Here is a 21525-nt window from a genome sequence, read left to right on the forward strand (position 1 = left end):
GGTAACAACTCTATGGCCCCTTTTACACATGCGGACCGTTTGTCCAATTTCCATCCATCCGTTTATGGATGAAAAACGAATATCGATGAATCTCTATGGAAAATAGAGGATCATCTATTTACATTCACTTCCACCAAAATCTATTTTTTTGGAACAGATCAAACCCCTATATTTCTTCCGTTCAAATACGGAACAGATGAAAAACGGATGTAAACTGACAATCAGTTCATTTTTGCATGAAAAAATGGCTTCAGGACTCAAGAGGTTAATAAATCTAACTTGAGGATTTAAAAAACGTATGTAAAAATGGATGAAAAACATTATTTGAAAAAACGAGATTGAACTGATGAAATGAACAGTCCGCGTGTGTGAAAGTGGCCTAAAAGGTCTGGATTCCCCTCACTTTCTTTCTATTACAGTGGTCTCAATGAGAAAAACATAAGGTGAATCACACAGACAGCAATTAAAGCAGTCCTATTCTGCACCAGCTCCGCCATTACTGAACAGGCGCAGAAGAGCTCTGTTTGGCTTTCATGCCCTGACAGAGCTCTTCAGCACATCTGCACACTTGCAGGTCATTTTATTTATGTCCCCTTTCTTCCACAGGTCCAATTTCTATGTTTGATGTATTTTAATTTAACTTTGTATGTTTTTTCTACATTTATTTTGTATTGTACCTCCTTTGCAATCACGCAGCAATGTTGTTCCGATTGATGACATCATCTAATGAATTAATTGGAGGAGGTATTTGGGCATTTTATTATATATATATATATATATATATATATATATATATATATATATATATATATATTGTGTTTGTCATTTTTGGACTGAGCTGTGAACAAGGCTTGCTGCCAAAACGCGCCTGCTCATCCTTTTTAACTTGATAGGATATAATAAAGATCATAGATGTTATATCCAGAAGTGCCAGCTCTTCCTTTGGATTTTCTCTAGTTTGCCATTTTGGATGTATGAAGGACATCCTGAGCCTTAGAGCACCTGGATTTGTGATTCTCTATAATGATTTGGGAATTAGATTTTCAGAAAAGCAAAATGTAGAGAATGCAGGTCTTTGCCCATAAGGCATCAATTTGTAATAAATACCAAGACATTTCTTATACCAGGTGGTATAGAACACTGGCTAAACTGGCCAAACTCTTCCCTCATCATCCCGCGCTTTGCTAGTAATGTGGAACTCAGAGATGACACATTCTTGCATGTATTTTGGAATTGCCCTGCCTTACAAACCTTCTGGCAACCGGTCTTAGAGATTATACATCAACTCTCTTATAGTTTTCTTTTCACATTTGTTTTTTTACAGTTATACTCCATTTTCTTGGTAGACATATTTTCACCTACAAACTCCGACACATTTCACTCACCACATACTCCCCAATACACACATACACAAGACATACACTTATTCATCACCCATTAAATATATAACTTCTCATCCTTTTAATCACTCTGTTATCAGCATGAGGGCTACTCCGCATTTATTTATTTTCTATACCTACCCTATTCAATGATTTTCATATAATATTAACAATATGAAACTCAGATATAGTAATAAATATAATACAATATACCCTATTCTATTTTTATACATATTTATGCTAAGATTACAATACATCATAATATGCGGGTGGGGATAAGTCTATTTGACGCTACCCATGCTGCTAAAACATACTATTATCTCACACCATCTTTAATTAAAATACTTATTGAACTATTACAGGTGTCGTCCATCCCCCCCCCCCGAAGGTCCGTACATGTGACTCCTTGTAAGCCTATTTTTTGGTTGGCTCCCACTTGGAAGAGTGGGGGACGTTCTGTGAGGATTCCCGGACCACTATATACATTTTAGTCATAATCTCTGGTTATATGCCTTCTCATTACTTTCTGAGCAGTAAATATATCCCTATTATTTTTATAACAGATGTCAGTATTTTGGCAGCGTCAGAATCTTGATATTTACCTGATATATCTCACCAGAGTACAAATCCCCTTGAAGAACGTCATAGTATTGGTCGAAACGTGTTGGATACTCATATGGAAGTCAATTTACCAATGGCATATAATGTACTGTACTGCCGAGCCGACTATTTTATGTGTTGGTACATCTTCTAAACTGTTTGTAACCAGAGCTTACCATTTTTGATAATCTCACTGTTTTTCATTCATTGTATAATAAAAGCAAAGATTTTATTTTAATATAGCTTCAACTTTTTAATTTAATACACTATGTCACAAAAAAAAACCCTGGGGGAACCTTTTCATTTTGTTTTTGCAATCTTTGAGGCTTGGACTCTCTATATATGCATTTTTTCCAGTTATACATCACACAATGGGCTTCTCTCTGGCAGCTGATCCAGCGGGCATCTTCTTCAACTGACCCCTATGTCACGTAAAAACATTACAAGAAACTTTTCTTGTACAGCTATTAAATGCGGCTAAGGCCTGCATCCCCAGTGTATTGAAAAGTAGCTCTCCTCCAACTGTGGAGCAGCGGTTTGCCAAAGTAAATGATATCCAGGAAATGGAGGACCTTACGGCGGCCTTCAGGGACAAGCCCTCTGAAATAACCAGAAATGGTTTTACTGGGATGACTTTAAGTACTCTTCCAGATACAATCGATGGCTGTGAGTACTTGTTTACCTTCTGTCGGGACAATAATCATTTAACCTCTATTCTTCATGTGTCGGAGTTGTGACAGTCGTATAGGAACGGTATTGTGAACTATATTTATATCCGATTTTAGTAGGTGATGATTTTCAAACGGGTCGCTTCTTATTGTCATTACATCTTTTTCTCCCCTACCCCTCTCCTCCACATCATTCTAGTATCTCTCCCAACAAAAGTATTGGTTAATAAGTGCTGGCAGAAGACATTTCAACTCACCTGCTCTAGGGGCAGTAGCTCTTCCTTGAAGGCTTCTATCCTTTGTATGAGCTCCTGTTCTTGGTTTAGATGATATTCTTCTAAGTGCAAGGCTGAATACAGGTCATGGACCAAAGACTTCACAGGATCCAATCCATTAGACTCATTAGTAGGCTGCTTGTCTAAAAGGAAAATAAATACTTACATATTGCTTCACCTATGTTATGCAGAAAGGTCTACAAACAATCTGGGAAGATCACATCTCAAAGCCCAATTTTTCGCAGGCATTTCTCAGATCCCTTCATTGAAGAGGACCTTGAGTTATAAGGAACATCTCTTTCCATCCAGTTTGCATGCATGACTTTCTGCGTCACTTTACTGTTGAATAGTCTGTGCCCTGGAAATTATTTGATACTGAACATAGGAAAAGTTTACACATAATGAAAAAATATAGCAATTATTTTATTGAATCAATATGCTTTATTTATTTATTTTTGTCTATTTCTTAATAGTTGCTCTGCCAGATGAGCAACATGGAACCTGTCACATATTACAGCCAGAAGAGACGAGAGCCATTTGAAGCTACGGCTTTTGTAACCTTCTTGTTTTGTTCACAAAAATGACTTGTATGAAGACAAAAATGTCTGAGTCATATTCACATCATACCTGTCTGAAGAGACTGGACATGGTACGTTGAGTTGTTTATAACAAGGTGAAAATCATTCTTCAATAAGATGTCCATCAATGTTGAAGCAGAGAACTTGATACCATCTGAGGATAAAAAGGATTTGCATAAAAAAAAACATTTTAGCATGTTGGCAGAGATACTGCTCTCCAAATCACACAGGGAAATACTTGCACAACTATATCTCTTACAATCTTGTAGGATATTTTGCTATATGGTTACAAGTCAATCCTGCAACAATCGGACTTAGAGAATATATATGATAAGAATTGTGCACCAACTCTGATATGGATGGGGCTTATAAATCCTAGTGGTGAACAGATGCACCACACAAAAAGCAGATATCGCCCTGGCACCAAAGTAGCGTGCCAGGGTGATATCTGCAGCGGATACATCATCAGTGGCTGCCCAATTGTCAAATAAAGAAGATGTCAGACCAGGAGAAGACCTGAAAAAGATAGCAGGAGCAAATAGAGTGATCGTGATATTATGGTATGGTAATTAGGGTATGAATCTGCCATAACGACCAAGTATGCTGTCCTATCTTTAGGGTTTAGCATATGAGAATAAGTAAGGGCAGCTATTGCCGGAACGAGATCCAGTTTTCTTTCTGCGGCATGTCTAATGCCTCGTTCCCACTGAGCGGATCGGTTCGGTACGCTATTTTGGGTGTTTCCATTATGAAAGCGTGCCATAAAAGCGAACCGTACCGGACCATTCTGGGTCCTGCTTCAGATGTGGGGCCATAGAAATGGAACAGTTCCATTAGGGCGGACCTACAGATACATCTCACTGATTGGTGGACGCGCTAGGCATTTTTTCTAAATCCTGTATGGTCCCGACATTCCGATTTGCAGTGGAAACACTCACGAGAATAGACCGGTCCATTCTAAACCGTTCCAAACATACTGACCCGAACCGTTCCGTTCAGTGGAAACAAGGCATAACTCAGTCAGCAGCATTTAAAAGTGGAATCAGATTTAAATGTTGTGACTTCCTAGATGCGCGAATGGAAGCATTGCAATTACTTAGGCCCCTATCACACATCCGTGACTTCAAATTTTACCGTGATTTCTCGGCCGCGATTTCAGAAAATGCCCGTGTAAACTTGAGGTCGATGGACCTCAACTCGCATCAAAGTTGGACCAAAGTAGTACAGGGACTACTTTGAAGTTGGTGCGACTTGATATGAATGATACTTATTGGAAATCATGGGGTATGACTTATCATGCGACTTTGCAGTCCCAAGTCACAGGACAAGTTACAAAAGTGTGAAAGGGGCCTTAGGTTTGCCACTGGATGCACAAAGAAAAAGAAGTCTGACTTCATATAACAACAAGTAATGCCATTTTCATTATTTATTTCATTCTCTTGTACCTGTGGATAATGCAGTCAGACTCTGAATTCCTCGGTCCTCATTCTGGATGTCCTTTAAAAACTTCCCTACTGTAGTTGTGAAGGGTTTAATGGTGAACTGGCAACGTTCATCACGAGATGGCAGGGGGACCGTTATAACAGGGAGTCCATGCTTATAGTGGACAGCCACATCTGCAACACACAAACAAATTATATTTTAGGGTTTCTCAACTCCAATTTTAAATGACCTCTAACAGCACAAAATATTCAGTTCATTTTACAGACTTGTGTATGACATAAGCAGAGTTTTTCTCTAAAAGTGGCATAATGTACAACTCTACCTCATGCTCTTTTTGTAGTGAACAAGATTGTACTGTGTGTGTGTGTGTGTCAATCTTACAACCTTTATCTTACAATCACTATGAAACTGTATTTGTACTGTGTATTGTAACACTGCCTGAAAAAGAGAACTAAAGCCACCAATTTAACAGTTTCCCATAAAAGTAACCTTCAAGGCATGCTTTCAATGATAGCTGTTAATAGTTGCTAGTGTTCTTATGTTAGCTCCCAACCTAACTGTCAAGCCATCAAATGGCTGATGTCATAGCTTATGCAGCACCATGCCAATTGCTGATGAAATAGAGGCCAAGATGGCAGCTCTTTTGGCTGTAAAGTATAGGAGAGTTTAGTACCACTTTAAAAGCAAAACAGGAAATTGAACTGCAAGAAAAACTGTGTCAAGCTTTATACAGGTTACTAAATGGATTCCACCATGCACACAAATCTATGTAGCATTCACATGCCATAAAAATTACCCCAAAATATCCTTATGAGAGTACCATTAACCACTTCAGCCCCGGACCATTTGGTGATAAATGACCGGGCCACAGGTATGCCCATTTGCCTGCCCATGCCATTGTGTAGACGTAAATGTGCATGCGCTGGTCGGCAAGTGGTTAAAGCACTACATTTCCCCTATGTTTAAATGATATGTTCACATAATGAGCCAGTCCTTGATAACGTTTTATCTATGAATCGCTGGAAACCATTCCTGAATTCTATGCTATTTGTAGAGGCCAAAAAGCCACTGGAATTTGCCAGAAAACAAAAGAATTGAGATTTAAGCATACCTTTCCCTCATATATTTATTTTTAAGGTTTTTATTATTCTATTTGTTGCAAATTGAAACACAGTATAAGGTGTTATTATTCTTAATAAATGTAGTCAAGTTATGTTCTCCTTAGGCCTTGTTCACATAGGCATACTTAAGAGTGTTACCGTGCAAGGTCCGTGCTTGCCCGCACGGGATCCACAGGTGTTCCATGCATCCTTGTGCAGGCAGTCCCATTCATTTCAATTGGGATGCAGCAGTTGCACAAGTGCAGGTTCACAAGCACAGGGTTGGGGACCCGCTGCATCCCAACTGACATGGATGAGACTGCTTGCACAGGGATTCACAGAACACCTTTGCCTCCCAGTGCAGGCAAACACGGCCCTCACACAAGCGTATGCTTAAGTACACTCATTTGAGCAAGGCCTTATCTGTATTTTATACTGTTCTTTTAGATCCTACTCGGAGGGTTTCCGCGTATATCCTGTCTGCTTTATTGTATGTTACGAATATTGTTTTATATTTTTATTCATAAAACCACATGAAAAGATAAATGTTTTAACCACTTCAGCTCTAGAAGATTTTACCCCCTTCAAGACCAGGCCATTCTTTGCTATTTAGCTCTGCGCTATTTTGCCTGATCATGCAACCAAACAAAATTTATATAATTTTTTTCACACAGATAGAGCTTTCTTTTGGTAGTATTTGATAACCAAAAGACCGAAAATGTTGTATAAATTTTATATATATATATATATATATATATATATATATATTTTTTTTATTTTTTTTTACTTTCTGCTAAAAAAAAACATTTCTAACACAAAGAAAAACAAATTTCTTCATACATTTTGGCCAAAATGCATTCTGCTACATGTCTTTGGTAAACAAAATCCCAGTAAGTGTATATTGATTGGTTTGCTTGAATGTTATTGCATCTACAAAATTGGTACTACTAATGGCTGTGATCAGCTACTTATAAATGGGACTGCAATAGTGCAGCGAGCAATCTGACATGAACAGACTCTGGGGGGGGGGGGTGCGGGGTAATTAACTGCCACCTACACTAATACAGTGATAATATGCACTGTCACTGTACCTTTAACAATGGCTGGGAGGGGGGTAAACATCTATGGCGACCAAGGGGTTAAATGTGTGCCTAATAATGTTTACTGTGTGTAATGTGTGCTATTTTTACTAAGCAATATGCCTATTTTTATTCCGTTAGCAGGGAGAAAAAAAAAAGAAAAGAAAAACCAGGACATCGACAGTAGAGAGCCCTGTGTTGTATAAAAGGCTCCCTTCTGTCATTTGCTCAGCCAATCGACAGGTTCTGGCCAGAAATCACTGGCTGCGACCCACTGATTGGCTTGTGCTGCAGCGAATGGCAGCACAATCGGGGTGGTAGGCACAAACTAATGCGCCTCCTACCCAGAAGTACAAAAATCCCGTACATGTACGCAATCCAAAGCAGCAGGGAAAAAATGTACTATTTGAAACATCAAAAATATTACCTTTTACATCTAAATTGTTGCACTTATTATTAAAAAAAACACCACCACACTTGTGGCTTGAACATTAACATTGTATCTATTCATTTGATCTATAAAATTGATCTGGGGAGTATCAGGAAGGAAGTTTTTCCCCTGCTGTAGCAAATTGGATCATGCTGTGCTGGGGTTTTTCGCCTCCCTCTGGGTATAGGATTGTATATATGGGATTGTATGGTTGTTTTTGTTTTTTTATTGGTTGAACTAGATGAACTTTTTTTCAACCTATGTATGTAATTCTCCTTGGTCTATAGTAATTCTCCAAGTATTCACCCTCTCCAATTGTCCTGTTTACCATTATCATGAAAAGTGAAAGAACATCCTAAATTTTGGATAGTCACAGAACAGGAATAATTGGGGGGAATCTTGATCTGTGGAGACTAGTTCTGGTGACAACCAGAGATTCCCTCCCTTTGGAGAGATTTTCTCTCAGTTCCTGTTTTGGCTATAGCTGTTATGGGTTAGGAGGTGATTAAAAACCTACCCAATAGTGATACAGATGGGGAAAAAACAAACATTGATTATAACCCTCCCTTACCCTATCCAAAATGAAAACATATTTGCTTTTGTTCTACTTCCAATTTTGGATGGCAATTCTACAGAAGTTTGATGTGTAAGGAAGAACTCTAAGAATTGCTGAACATTTACAAATATTACTAGTTTATAAGGGGTTAAGTCCAAGGAGGTGTGTATGTCACCTTATGGGCTTATCTGTTTGTTTTTTGTACTGTTTACATTTTTACTGAGAGCTGGGATTACAGTTAGTGCTATACGCCCAGCACTCTGCTACACAGCAGCTGCACTGTCTGCCCCTCCTCTACGCTGTTCAAACAGAATACTTTGTTCACATAATAGAAAGCCTTCTGTCATTGGCTGAGAGGAGAGGCTGACACAGCGGCTGCAATCGACTCTGCAGCTGCAAATTCAAAAGTCTAAGGCTGCATTCACACCTAGGCGATTTGCAGCGTTTTTTACCGCGATTTGCCGCGACAAAACGCAGCGTTTTTTACCGCCATTTTCGCTGGAGGGGTGATTACACATTGTGTAATATGGCCGAACGCCGAAGACGCCTGAAAAAAAGGGTCAGGGACCTGTTTTGAGCTTCAGGCATTTTGGCGTTCAGCGTGGAGATGTGAACCATCTCCATAGCCGACAATGTTAAATCACCCCTCCAGAGTATTGCAGGCTGCAATAGCGGCGGGCGTGAAAATGCCTAGGTGTGAATGAAGCCTGAAGGTCCAGTGATGGAGTGCCATTTTTTTAAGTTATTTTTAAATTAGATTATCTTTGATGCTGCAAACCTGAATAGATTCTATTATATTGGGCTGATCCCATTTGCTGTGCACTAGACCTGAAGTGACCTCCTGTATTTACTGAACAGAAACACAAATATTTTTGTATGCAAATGCGGATACAGTTTTATACCTTACTAAACAGTAAAATCAGTCTGTATATGCTGTAACGCATGCTTATTATACTCACTGTGGAACCCAAGGGCTAATCCTCTGCCTTGTGTAAAAAGGCTGTTTGATCCTGTCTTCTCTGATCCTCCCCTTCTTTTACTGTCCCCAATCCATCTCCTTATAGAACAGAGACTTGGAGGTACTCTGCACATGCCCAATTTGGTGTGTATTGCTAGAGAGAGTTTTCTTGTTTTTGGAGGGTGCATGTGAGCAGCACAGGGCAAAGCAGCACTGTCCAGAGGGTCAGGGGTCATGCAGCCCAATCAGTCAGAGCAGAATGAAAACTCCTCCTACAAGCTTTAACCAAACATTCATACAAGTCACGCGACTGCGATATACTGCTGATGAGAAAGGCAATTAGCAGTTTATAGTTACTAAACTAATTGCATTTGCATGTTCTGTGGGAGACCAGATATAGAGAATGTAGGGTCCTGGGTTTAGTAACACTTTAAGTAAGAGAAGTATGCACTATAAGTGTGTTTTAAAAAGATTTGTAATTTTTAGAGAAGGAAGGAAAATAGCTGCACCTAGAAGTAAACATAAAAAGGGTATCAACAGGAAAGTTTTTTGATACCCATACCATCCAGTCAGAATCTCTATTTCAGCTTCAGCTCTACTCTGCAGAATTGGCAGCTGGGAACTGATTTGTTGCTTGAAGCAACAAGACTATGGTTTTTATTTACTAAAGCTAGAGAGTGCAAAATCATTTACATTTCTGCAGAGAAACCAATCAGCTTCCGGGTTTTATTCTCAAAGCTTAATTAAATAAGATGAGGTTAGAAGCCGATTGGTTTCAAGTGTCACTGACTTTTCACTCTCTAGCTTTAGTAAATAAACCCCTATTATCTCTTTGCAGTGTGTATGTACTTCCCTGTAGCTTTTTGCAAAACCATACATATCCACTTACCACTAGAGGGTACTGATGTGCTGTAGAAACCCACGGTGTTTAGATGAAGCCTGCGTCTTACATTTCTAACCTAAAAAAAAAAACAGGAGAGAGGATACTGAGAAGCCTTTCAGAGATAGCAGTTTGTTACATTTATTCATTTATTAGAAAGACGTTTTATATGCTTTGTATGATCCCGCAGAGTCAAGCTGACATTTCCATTATTTATGGATTAAAGCTGTGGGTGCCTTACTGCTTTTGTGGTTCCAGAAATATACATAAATTCAATACAGCTTATTTGGAGCTCTAACCTGGTCTGACTGAATTGCAGTAAAATCTTAACAATATGTACTCAGTAATAAGAACTGTCAGAACACTAGTAAAACCACTGCTCCTGCCACCTCCCCCTCCAGGATAAAAGAACAGTATTAACCTTTTCACACTAATGCTGTAATAGCCATTGGATTAAAATCACCCCATGGCCGGCTTATCCAGTACAGTGGAATGTAATTGTTCAACTTCGCCCAATACTGAAGTAGCATTTTTAGTATAAGTCAGCAGCAATACATTAAAATAGAAGTCTGTTTTTTTCCCCCCTAATCATACTTCCCTCGGTGGATGCATCTGTCCTCCCCCCAGCTCTGCACTGAGAACCGAGTCACTAAACATCGCAGATGTCTCGGTTCTCACTCCTCCCCGAGCAGAGTGATGCTGACTATCAGTCAGCATCGCTTCTGCTCTACTTCTCAACGCTCATTGGAGCGCTGCGCAGTGGAGGGGAGCGGCCGCCTCAGCGGCTCGCTGAGACTGCCATCAATCAGGGCAGCTGGCGGATCCAGACTTGGAAGTCGAGATGATGTGCTGCCCCGATTGATAGCAGTGACGTCAGCGGAGAGCAGACTTTAGCTGTAAATGGGTCACAGGAGTGCAAAACCCATAGGAGAAGCCGAAGCCCAGCCTAGAAAGCTCAGGCTGGACTTGACCTTTAAATTTAAAATGGTTCACATCTTTAGATGATAAGAGGTAGCCACTTTACATGAGATGAAAAAACGCTAAATGGTAGCATCCAGATTCTAATAGCACACAACCGGAACACCCTCCCTCCTTCTGCTCAACAACTTTACACCACTGTAAACCAGCATCTCCACCTGGAACAAATGTTCACAAAAGCACACTTAACGGTACCTAAATTCCAGAAACTATGGGCCCCATTGTTTAATTATTCTTAAGGACCCTTTCACATTCCGTATATCCATTTTTTATCCACAAACATGCATCTCCGCTAAGCCCCTCTTTTTAACGACAGAAGAAACCCCTATTTGTATTCCCTGAAAACCAGTACATTCCCGCTGACAGGACAGAGCTCTGTATCGTTTACATTGACAGAGCTGTCCCGTCTTCCTCCTCGCTTATCTGCGGGTGTCGGCAGTCATCCATTGGCCAGCACCCACTGATCAGCTTGTGCTGTGATTAATCACAGTGCTGTCAATCAACTTTTTGTCTACTGATTCATTCATTCATTCAAAAAAACAAACACACACACACACTTCTCTGTAGTGCTGCCCCTGCTAGTAACAATACTTTTTTCACATTCATTAAAGCGGAGTTCCAACCACAATTAGCATTTTTTAAATGTATGTCCTTTCATCCTGCGTTTTTATAATATAAATCTGGTCACTTACTATTTTACAATCCGCCACCGATGCGCATAGATATTGAAAAAAGATAGTTTATAAAACGATATCTACACCGTTGCCATTTTGCTTGTGGGCATTGTGAAGCCTACACGCACTTACTTCCTGGAAGTCTTGGATGGGGAGTGATAATTGGACAGCGCACTGCATCCTGGGAAATGATGACACACATTTCCCAGGAGCATTAGAGGAAGATGATGTCAGAATCCTAGGTGGTTTCAAAGGCAGATTTCGTGGGACCGCATAGCAACAGGCATTTCCAGATGAGTAAAAAAAAATATATATATATTTTTTCTTTTTTTAGTCGTAAGCTACAGTTTAAAGCAAGATTGTTTTTTTTGATGGAACCTCCACTTTAAAGGTCTGGCTGTATTTATTTAGCATACATGAACTAGCCTAGTACCTAGGGCAGCAGGTTTACAGGAGGCAGCACCAAGCCTCAAAACTTACAACTGATATTTTGCTTCCATTTTCTGCATACCGCTCGACTATTAAAGCCAAAAGAATTCAGCAAGCCCTATAGGGTGAACCATATGTGGGGGATGCCGAGAGGAGTCAGAAGGATCCCTGTAGTCCAAGAAACATCTCTGTACTTGTTTGTCTATACCAGCTTTTCTGAACCAGGATTTCATGGAATGCTAAGGTTGCTAGGGGTTCCTTGAGCAGTGAGCAATAGAAAATTCTTCTACCCACTGACCACCAATTTGAGGGCACATTTCTACAATCATTATGAATGTGTGAAAAACACAATTTTTACTGTCTGCATTTCTTTGTTATTATTTTAGTAATTTCAGTAATATTACTGAAAACGTACAGATCCAAAATTATCTGCCTGGGGGGTCAAGTAAACTAAGTATGTCATATTATTTATACTTATACTATTTAAAACAAACAATCTAAAAATGGAGTGATCATGCCAATGTATCGCAAACTGTAGCTATAATTATTTTAGCAGGCGCTACCCCAAAGACCATAAAAATATTTAAACGGTTTCCCTGATGTATGACAGCCAAGAAAGTGTGGTCTATACAGTTACTAAAGAGTTCTGAATATAAAGCAAAATCCATGCTTGCTCCATAAGTACATTCTAGCTCTAGTGAATACAAAATGCCCATTTGCACAGGAAGTCTTTCACATTTGGAATGTCTAAAAACAATCTGCAGGGTGTGCAAGTACTGAAAACTGCAAAACAAGAGAGCTGGGGACTGCTTGATCAAAGAACTGCCTGAAAGACCTTATATACAAAGCTGGCATCACCTGAAGACTCAAGGGCTTCCCATTAGAACGTGTGAACAGAAGACAAGGTGGTAGCTTTGCAAACCTGATAAACAGCTACCCGACTCTGAAAAGCCCAAGAGACATACCCAGATCTAGTAGAGTGAACTTTGCTAAGAAAGGTTATAACCCCATTATTGAAGCTTGGATGATGGTCTGCCTAGGCCACCTAGAAATGGTGGATAGAAAAGCCAGAACACCCTTTTCTTTTTTGGTATCCTGAATGTACACAATAAGTCTTCCTGAAATAAGCAGTAACAGAGATAGACTCTCACAGCCCCAACCACATCACGAAAATAGAGGGAAATTTCCTTTGGGTAAACTGGAGACAGATAGAGGGATGGAAACACAATTTCCTAGTTTGGGTAAAAGATAGAAATAAACTCAGGTAAGATAGAAGTGCTAGGCTTCTTCGATACCTTGTCCCTATGCAAAACCAAAAAGGGATCCTTGTTGGATAGGGAAGCCAGTTCAGATACTTACCTCAGAGGTGATTGCAACAAGCAATACTGCCTAGCAGGCAAGACTGGAGTGAGGACCGTCTCTGCCAAACGTGGTTTCTGAAGCACAGAGAGAACCAGGTCCAGGTCCAATGGAGTAAAAGGGGAACGCTACGTAAAAGTCTGCCTGCACAAGAGTCTTAAGCAAACAGTGAGAGGCTAATGGTCTTTGAAACAAAACAAAGAGCAGAAACCTGACCCATGAGAGATCTGGGTGTCAATTTGTGGTCCAGACCCATCTGCAACACAGTGAGGACTTGTACCGTGGAGAAACTGCTAGGGTTGACCCCCCGAGCCTTGCCAATAAAGTATAACCTAAAGTCAAAACCTTTTCCTAGTTTTGGATAGAGTGGAGATGGATTAGAACACCTGTCGGGTTTTTATTACTGTATGTGCACTCTCGATTTGCCCCGTTTACCATCATCATTGAAAGTAAAAAAAAAACAACACACACATTTTGGGCTGTCCCCAGAAAAGTAATAAAACGTGGAAATCTCCCAATGGGGACACTAGTTCTGGTGTCCTTGGGGTGCCTAAGCGTTTTGGCTATGGGACAAGAAGTGAAGGTAGTTCTCCCCTAGAAGGCAAAAATAAACCTTCCCATCTCTATCCAAAAAGGGAATTTTTTTGCTTGTAGTTCTACTATAACAATGACATGTTAGTCCACTCTCGGACTACAAACTGGTTAACAAACCTTACCCCTATTTGTGGTATGAATGTTTGTGGACACCAATTTTGACGGTACTAAAAACTATAGCATAAAACAGTTTATGAACTGATCTACAACAAGAGTGGTCTATATGTTCAGTTGTCCATGTAATAAAATATACATAGGAAAAACAAAGAATTGGTGAACAAATCGCAAGAAATATTAAAAAGGACAATGATCGTCCCCTGGCATTACTTTTCACTAATTTCCATCAAGGTGATCCAAAAGGGTCAACGGTGAAGGGAATTTATGTCCTGAATCTCCCTCTTCGAAGGGGTGATTTTGATACCATCCTTCTACAGAAGGAAAAAATGTGGATTTATAATTTAGGTTAATTCCACAAGGCTTGAACAATGAATGTAATCTGCAACCATTCTTGGAAGCATAGCGACCTAAATAAATTGCCCTATGAGCGGTGGGCTTATGAACAGACTCTGACGTGTTGATAGTTTTGACTGTCTTTACATAATTTTCGTTTATTAATGTTCTCAGGATAAGAATACGAATATTCAATTATTCTCAGTAATTTTTGCCATTTTTCACTCTAAGTTCTGTTCTATTCAATTATTAATTCATTTGTACTAGTTTAATTCTTAACTTCCAATTCAGTGTTATTGTGACATCAGCACGCACGTGGTGTCCATGGGATCGCAGCCCATGGAAAATGCAGTTTGAATGGTGGTAGCCAAGTAACCCCGGGAGGCAAATCTGGAGCCAGTGACACTACGGTAAACAGGATACATTGTCTGGAGGTCTACTGCGTGGACACAGGAGTGAGAGATAGAAGCACAGTGGAGACAGTGGATGTGGTAAGATCTTTTGAGTGTTCTGAAGTGATCCCAGTGCCAACACTGCACAAGTGAAGTGGCTCTTCCTTTCCCGCTCCCCAAGCTCCCTTTCTACTCTCTCCCACCCCTTCTATATAGATGAAGTACTAACTTCCAGCAGCCTAATCCCGGATGGGGGACCTTTCCTGGACTGTTTCTGCAACTATTTAGTCCAAATCAGCCAGTTAACACCATACCCCAGTGAACACTGGGTCTATCAAAGTTGGAAATCAACTTATCCATTGTGACCAAAAATATATTTTCTACTGGGATGCACCAATAAACTAACTGCATGCCAGCACCCGTAACCTTACAAGTGTATTGAACGCACTCATCTCTTTTTGGTTCTAAGTGAATTTTGGGACAGTAATGCATCATCCGATAGGTCAAACCAAGTTCTACTAATTACATTTTTTTACAAGATCCATAATCCTTGATCACTAGACCAACAAGCAGTGTGTGTGTATGACTGAATTGATGGGTGCATACGCAGCTGCAATTTCCTTACTATGACAACGTTGTCTTTTTAATATATTTGGATGGTCATTCACTGAATTCTTTGCCGTTTTTGTGCGTTTTTACTACAATAAAATACTTTTAATCAACCGTGGTGTACCACTTAAGTGACCTTCTTGGTAGGCTCTCCTTTTGTTTATAGTTCTACTAAGCCCGCGACCATGAAGCAGTCATGGTAAATCAGTCATCAAGATGTAAGATCCTGACAATGTGGTGGAGCCCACAGAGCATTAGCCAAGGAGTCTCATCAGTCAGTGTACCACATCTGCCAGTCTGGAACGCTCTCCAACCCAAACTTGCAAAACAGACAAGGTAAAAAGTTTTGTGAGACTCCATCTCCACCCCTCCATGTCATCATTGAACACCCCCCCTTCTCACCCCTCCCCCTTTCCCAATTCCTAAGGCTCTCTTGCTACCTGTTACTTATCCACCAGGTAAAATGAAAATGCAGCATCCTGCCTTTGCTTTGACCATGGCCATGAGCTAGGGACATCACAGTTTGAGCGACAGGAAAAAAGGACCACTCTCTTCTTGGATTAAGTTTATGACTGATCACCCATATGGGTTATAACCCCGTTTGCTTACCCGCTCATTATGGTTACATTGTATTTTCTATCTATACCTGTTCAGATATGGTTATATCTACTTGTGGCCCTTGTGCAGTAGTCTGTTTGATCAATGCTATCATCTCTGTATGGTTTGTTGAATACTGATAAAAAATAAAATAAAAGAATTTGCAAAAAAAAAAAAAAGGTTCAAGAGAGAAATATCATAAATCATGGTGTACAGATTCCACAGAGCCATCAGAGATACCATTGCTAAAGCTAAATGACCACTTTACCTGAAGACAGACCTGTCCTGTTGTTGAACCTGGGAGCCAGAAGGGGCACATCCATTGTCCCATCTAAAACACAGGTCCTGAATACATCTGGGTATAGAGATCACCCTCCCTCCCCACCCAAGCTCCAGGCACTGTTGGTTGAGGAAGCCTGCCTTCCAATTGTCCATGCCAATATACACAATGGATAAGGCTGGGCCAAGAACAGGATTGCATCTACCTCTCCTGCCACAATTAGCCTTCTGGTTTCTCCTTGACAGTTGATGTATGCAACCACTGTGGCCTTTTGAAATTGAATCTGGATAGGATGACCCTCCAGCAGGATGGTCCAATACTGCAAAGAATGTTAATTAGGAGAGAAGACGCCTCTGACAACAAAGTTCCCTATACCGACAAAGTTCAAACGACTGTTCCTCAGGTCAAGAGGCTGGCATCCAAATGACAGGAAAGGACTTTCACAGTATTATAGACATATTCCTGAGCCACCAAGCCAGGGACAACCTGGTCATCAGTGACAAATTGGTCTGTCCAGGGAGTGGTTTGAATTATTTCACGATGATGGAATGTTGTGTTGTAGAGATCAGAAGTGAAACTGGACAAACTGGACTGCTTTGAAAGTGACCAACAGCAGGCCCCCTTTTTTGTAAAAGTTGATAGTTGGAAGACTCCTGGCCTGGAGAGCTGGAATTTCAAACCTGTGATTTAGGATTCCAATGAAAGAAGCACTTTGGCCTTTGTTGCATCCAGGACTAGATCCAAATACTCTAACTCATAAGTTAGTTCCAGTGACAATTTGTGATTGTTCAGGATCCATCTGTAATGGCTGGACACTCAAAGCCATGTTGTCTAACAGACCCTGCACTGTTTCCTCAACAGGAGACTGTCTAAAAATCCCACAGTTGGGAAGCCACAAGAACACAAAAAGTCTAATGAGGTCAGCGCCTTGCTGAACACCCAAGGTGCAGTCAAAAGACTTAGGTCCCTTTCACACTGGGGCGGGGGCAGCGTCGGCGGAAGGCCAGCCTCTCTTGGCTCTCCTCAGGCGGACTCCCCACCGAACAGCTTCCACTCAGAGGAACAACGCTTAGGATCCTCTCAAGATTGGGGACCCAGTCGATTATTGGGGCCCCGCCACAGATTAAACGTTCCGAACCATCATGATCACGGAAGCAGGAGCACCGCGTGGCACCCCGGCCTGGTAGGCCAACTCGTCGGGGGGGGTCGTGATCCGGAAGAAGACCCTGCCTCAATGGCGTCTGTTCCAGAAGTACCCTCTCCCTGCATTCCCCGCGAGAGAACCTCTCTCCTCATTGGCTGTTGGCAAATGGCACCAAAGCCTCGACTCCACTGCTGCTCCCTGTCGCCCCGGGGTGGTATGACACCCCAGCCACAACAGAATGGGCACACAGCACAGCCAAGCCGAAACAGAGACCCTTTTCAGAATTCAAATTGAAATCAGAGTCACCTACACTCTGATCACCCCTTAAATTTCGTCAGCACCAGTAATTAGAAGTAACCCGGCGCTACATCTGCACTTTTATTTTAAACCTGAAACATTTGACACTACAAGTACTATAATCATCATTTGCAAAACTAAGTGTATTACATTTTGACAGCAACGTTGCAGCATTATTAAATCAAAGAAATAATGAAGGAACAAAGAGTTAACGGTGCAATTAAAGAAAGCAACACGTATTGTTAGTTAATTTGGCAGCTACAGATAAAGAGAAGCACATGATAAACACACAGTACACAGCTTCTGCAGACTGCTATAGTGAGCTAATCCAGTATATCTGATCTTGATAAAAGCTGCAGGATCTTCCAGGACAGCCAGCTGGTTATTTTAAATAGGTCACTTCAACAGACTTCTAATGGTTCTTTCAAGTTTTATAATTACCAGCACACTTCAAGCAAGTCTTTTACTGTCCATTTCATCTGAATTTAAAATGTGATGCACATTTACCTCCCTTTAGACTAGTTTAACTTCATTTGACAAAATGCTCCCTGATGTAGTCTTAAACAAAAAGTACACAGAAATACAGGTGTAAACCAGAGCTGAAATTACACTCTGCATAGCTCAGTGAGGAGAGCTCTGAGAGCTCATTGGAGAGAAGAGACACCCCCTCTACACAGCACACAGGAACAGAGCTGAGATTGTCAATCAGCTGGAGCTCCCTCCCTTCACCATTTTTCTCTTGTTGTCAGGAAAACTTGTCAGAAGTGATTAATGCTGTTCTCCTGCTGTCAGCATTAGACAGAGATGACACTTGGTTCTCTTAAATGAGAGCTCTTAAAGTGGAGGTTCACCCTCAAAAAAAATTCTGACATGACAGGACATGAAGTCGAGCCATCCTATCGACAGAATGCCGGTGTTCCCAAGCACTGCCTGTGATTGACAGGCTTCCGAACAGCGCATACTGCGCGTCTCAGGTTGCCGACAGAACCCGAACGTCGGTGCGCAGGCGCCGTATAGAGCCGCACAGACGTTCGGGTTTTTACGGCAACCTGTGACGCGCAGTATGCGCCGTTCGGAAGCCTGTCAATCACAGGCAGTGCTTGGGAACGCCCAGTCCCGCGGGATTGCAGGGGGGTGAAAATCGTGATAAGTGCTGAAAAAAAAACACCGGCATACTGTCGGTAGGATGGCTCGACTCCATGTGATGTCAGGATTTTTTTTGAGGGTGAACCTCCACTTTAAGTAGACACTATAGAGGGATAAGTTTTGTTCACATTTCATGTCTAAGGTTTACAACCACTTTAACTCTAGGGGATTGGGTATCTAGTGTAATACTTACCCAAATTCCTTGTTCACACAGGTTCACACTAGTTCCCCAAAGCCTCTTCTATAAGACACCCTGGGCCTCAGTAGCACGATGATCTTATCAAGTACAATGTAGGGTCAATAGCCTGGACTGCCCATAATATGGATCGGAAGATAGTGCTGGGAGCCTGGATGAGTAAGGAATTAAGTATATGCATAGCAAAATTTGTCAGATTTAGCAGGAACCGGACAAATTTCAGTATGTGTGGGGTAGATCCTTGCATCCACATCACTTGTGTGGATGCTGAAATCTGAGTTTTGCTGGTTGAACAAACATAAAACTATGCCATATACCAAGCTTTACACCCTATTCCTCATCCCCCAAAGTTAAAGCGGTAGTAAACCACAGCCTTTAAAAAATAAAATACCTGCAAGACAAAAGGCATAATGTGCTAGTATGCATCACATACTAGCACATTATGAAATGCTTACCTTAGGCGAAGACCTCCAGTGGCGTGCTGTAACCACTGACAGGGCTTCCATCTTCACCCAGTCTTCCTTCGGGGTTCGAGTCCTCCGGCCATCTGATTGGCCGAGTCGTGATGACGTCACTTCTGTGAATGTGCGTGGAATGAATCTCTTCTGCCAGAATTCTTCAGAAAAGAAGTGGTCTCTCTCCAGAGATCAAACATGTCTCAGTCTCCAGCTGAGCCAAAGCTTCACCTCTCCAATCAGCAATCAGAGTGTATGAGCTTTGCTGCTGCAAAGCTATAGATCAGACTCAGAACGGGGGAGTGTCAGACCTCTGCAGAGAGAATACTTCTTCCACATAGTAAGCCAGCAGGTGACAGGCTTTTCTACTCAGGATATGGTGGATTTAAAATGAGAATGAACTGTACACCTGTTTTGATACACCTGCAATGTATTTAGCTATTTAAAGTGGTTCTAACGCCTCAACTTTTTTTTACCTTAATGGATTATATCCATTAAGGTAAAAAACATTGTGTGCTGCAGGAGACCCTCAGCACTCCCTTTTATTCTAACCTGAGCCTGATCCAATCCAGCTGTCTGCATGAGGGCAGTGGCTTTTGCCGCCGTCTCCCTCCTCATTGGGCAGATTGATAGCAGCAGCAACCATTGGCTTCTGCGGTTGTCAATCAAATGCTGTGATGAGGAAGGGGGTTTTGGGGGATGGGGCCTGAGTTGCCCAATCTGTGTCAATAGACGTACACTAGGCAGCTCAGGAGTGAGCATGCACGAGTGCCCCCATGGAAAGTGGTTTTCCATGGGGACACTTTCCGAAGAGGAGGGGCCTTTAGCACCAGCAGAGGACCCCAGAAAAGGAGGGTGGGGGCTTCTCTGTGCAAAAACCATTGCACAGAGCAGGCAAGTATGACATGTTTGTTATTTTAGTTTAAAAAACACAAGGTTCATTTTAAAATGAATCTAAACTCAAAAAAAAAGGTGGTGGCTGCATTTGTTTTCACTTTTAAGGCCAATAACATTTTCAGCAAGTACAGAAAATACCTGGTGATCTTGCCAGAAATGCAGGGTCTCTATCACTTTCTGTGAGCTGAAGACTCAAAACGAAAAGCCTGATCTCCAATTGTACAAATACTATGTCTACCATTTTGATCCACAATCATGTAATGAAAAAAAGGCAGAAATGTTTAAAGAGGCAATAAACCCAAAATAAAAAATGTAATATATTGCAGCTTACCAATCATTAGATCTGCTGGCAGCATTGGTTTTCTTTTTAGGCTTTTTCCCCTCCGTTTTCTCTTGGTGATCTAGCCAGTAAAACACCTCCTGTTACACTCCCTTCCCCTCAGACTGACAATGCTGCTGTCTAAAGGTGTCTCTGTTGCTCCTTCATCCAGAGTGGGGACACTCTAAGGCTCCATGTACACAGGACGTTTTTACAACTGGTCCTAGATTATTAAACTTAACAGATAGTAGTCCACGTTTAAAACGTCAGTTTTGCCACGTTTACATGCCACGTTTGCGTTTAGAAGCGTTAAAATTTTATTTTTTTTTTAAATGGCCAAAAACGATGAAATGCTGCTAAACACGGGTTACCGTGTTTAGCCGCATTTAGTGGCGTTTTGCGTCTGAAACGTGGAAATCTTCTGCGTCTGAACCCATTTTTTTTTACTTTCAAAGAAACGCTGTTAAACGCAACTGCCTAAATGAGACTGTGTACATGGTCACATAGGATAACACTGAATAAGTTCAGGGGCAGTTAAAATAAGCGTCCAACTGGTCTTAGATGCACTAGCAAATCTAAACACAAATTGAAACCAAACTCCAGTCAACACTTTTTAAGCAGTTATAGTAGTTTTTTCATTTTCCGAAAAAAACATTTAAATGGTTTGTCTCACCTCTCTAACTGCTACATCAGCAGGACAGCTTGTTCTGTTAAAAAAACAGACTCTAAAGCCCAGTACACACATACTGAAAGTTAACTGGCT

At 41.1% G+C, this 21525-nt stretch overlaps 1 protein-coding gene across 1 annotated transcript in view; it reads right to left on the bottom strand.

The window, feature by feature from the left end:
- Positions 1-21525, bottom strand: part of MCUB (mitochondrial calcium uniporter dominant negative subunit beta) — a 135646-nt gene that overhangs the window by 14104 nt on the left and 100017 nt on the right. Inside the window, exons 2-5 of the mRNA XM_040329348.1 lie at positions 9956-10025; positions 4946-5116; positions 3550-3654; positions 2905-3065 (exon numbers count right to left, since the gene is read on the bottom strand). Coding sequence (XP_040185282.1) covers positions 2905-3065; positions 3550-3654; positions 4946-5116; positions 9956-10025 — 507 coding nt within the window. The remainder of the gene's footprint in view (positions 1-2904; positions 3066-3549; positions 3655-4945; positions 5117-9955; positions 10026-21525) is intronic.

The sequence above is a fragment of the Rana temporaria genome, chromosome 1 (assembly GCF_905171775.1).
Source record: "Rana temporaria chromosome 1, aRanTem1.1, whole genome shotgun sequence".
In the NCBI taxonomy this organism is placed as follows: Eukaryota; Metazoa; Chordata; class Amphibia; order Anura; family Ranidae; genus Rana; species Rana temporaria.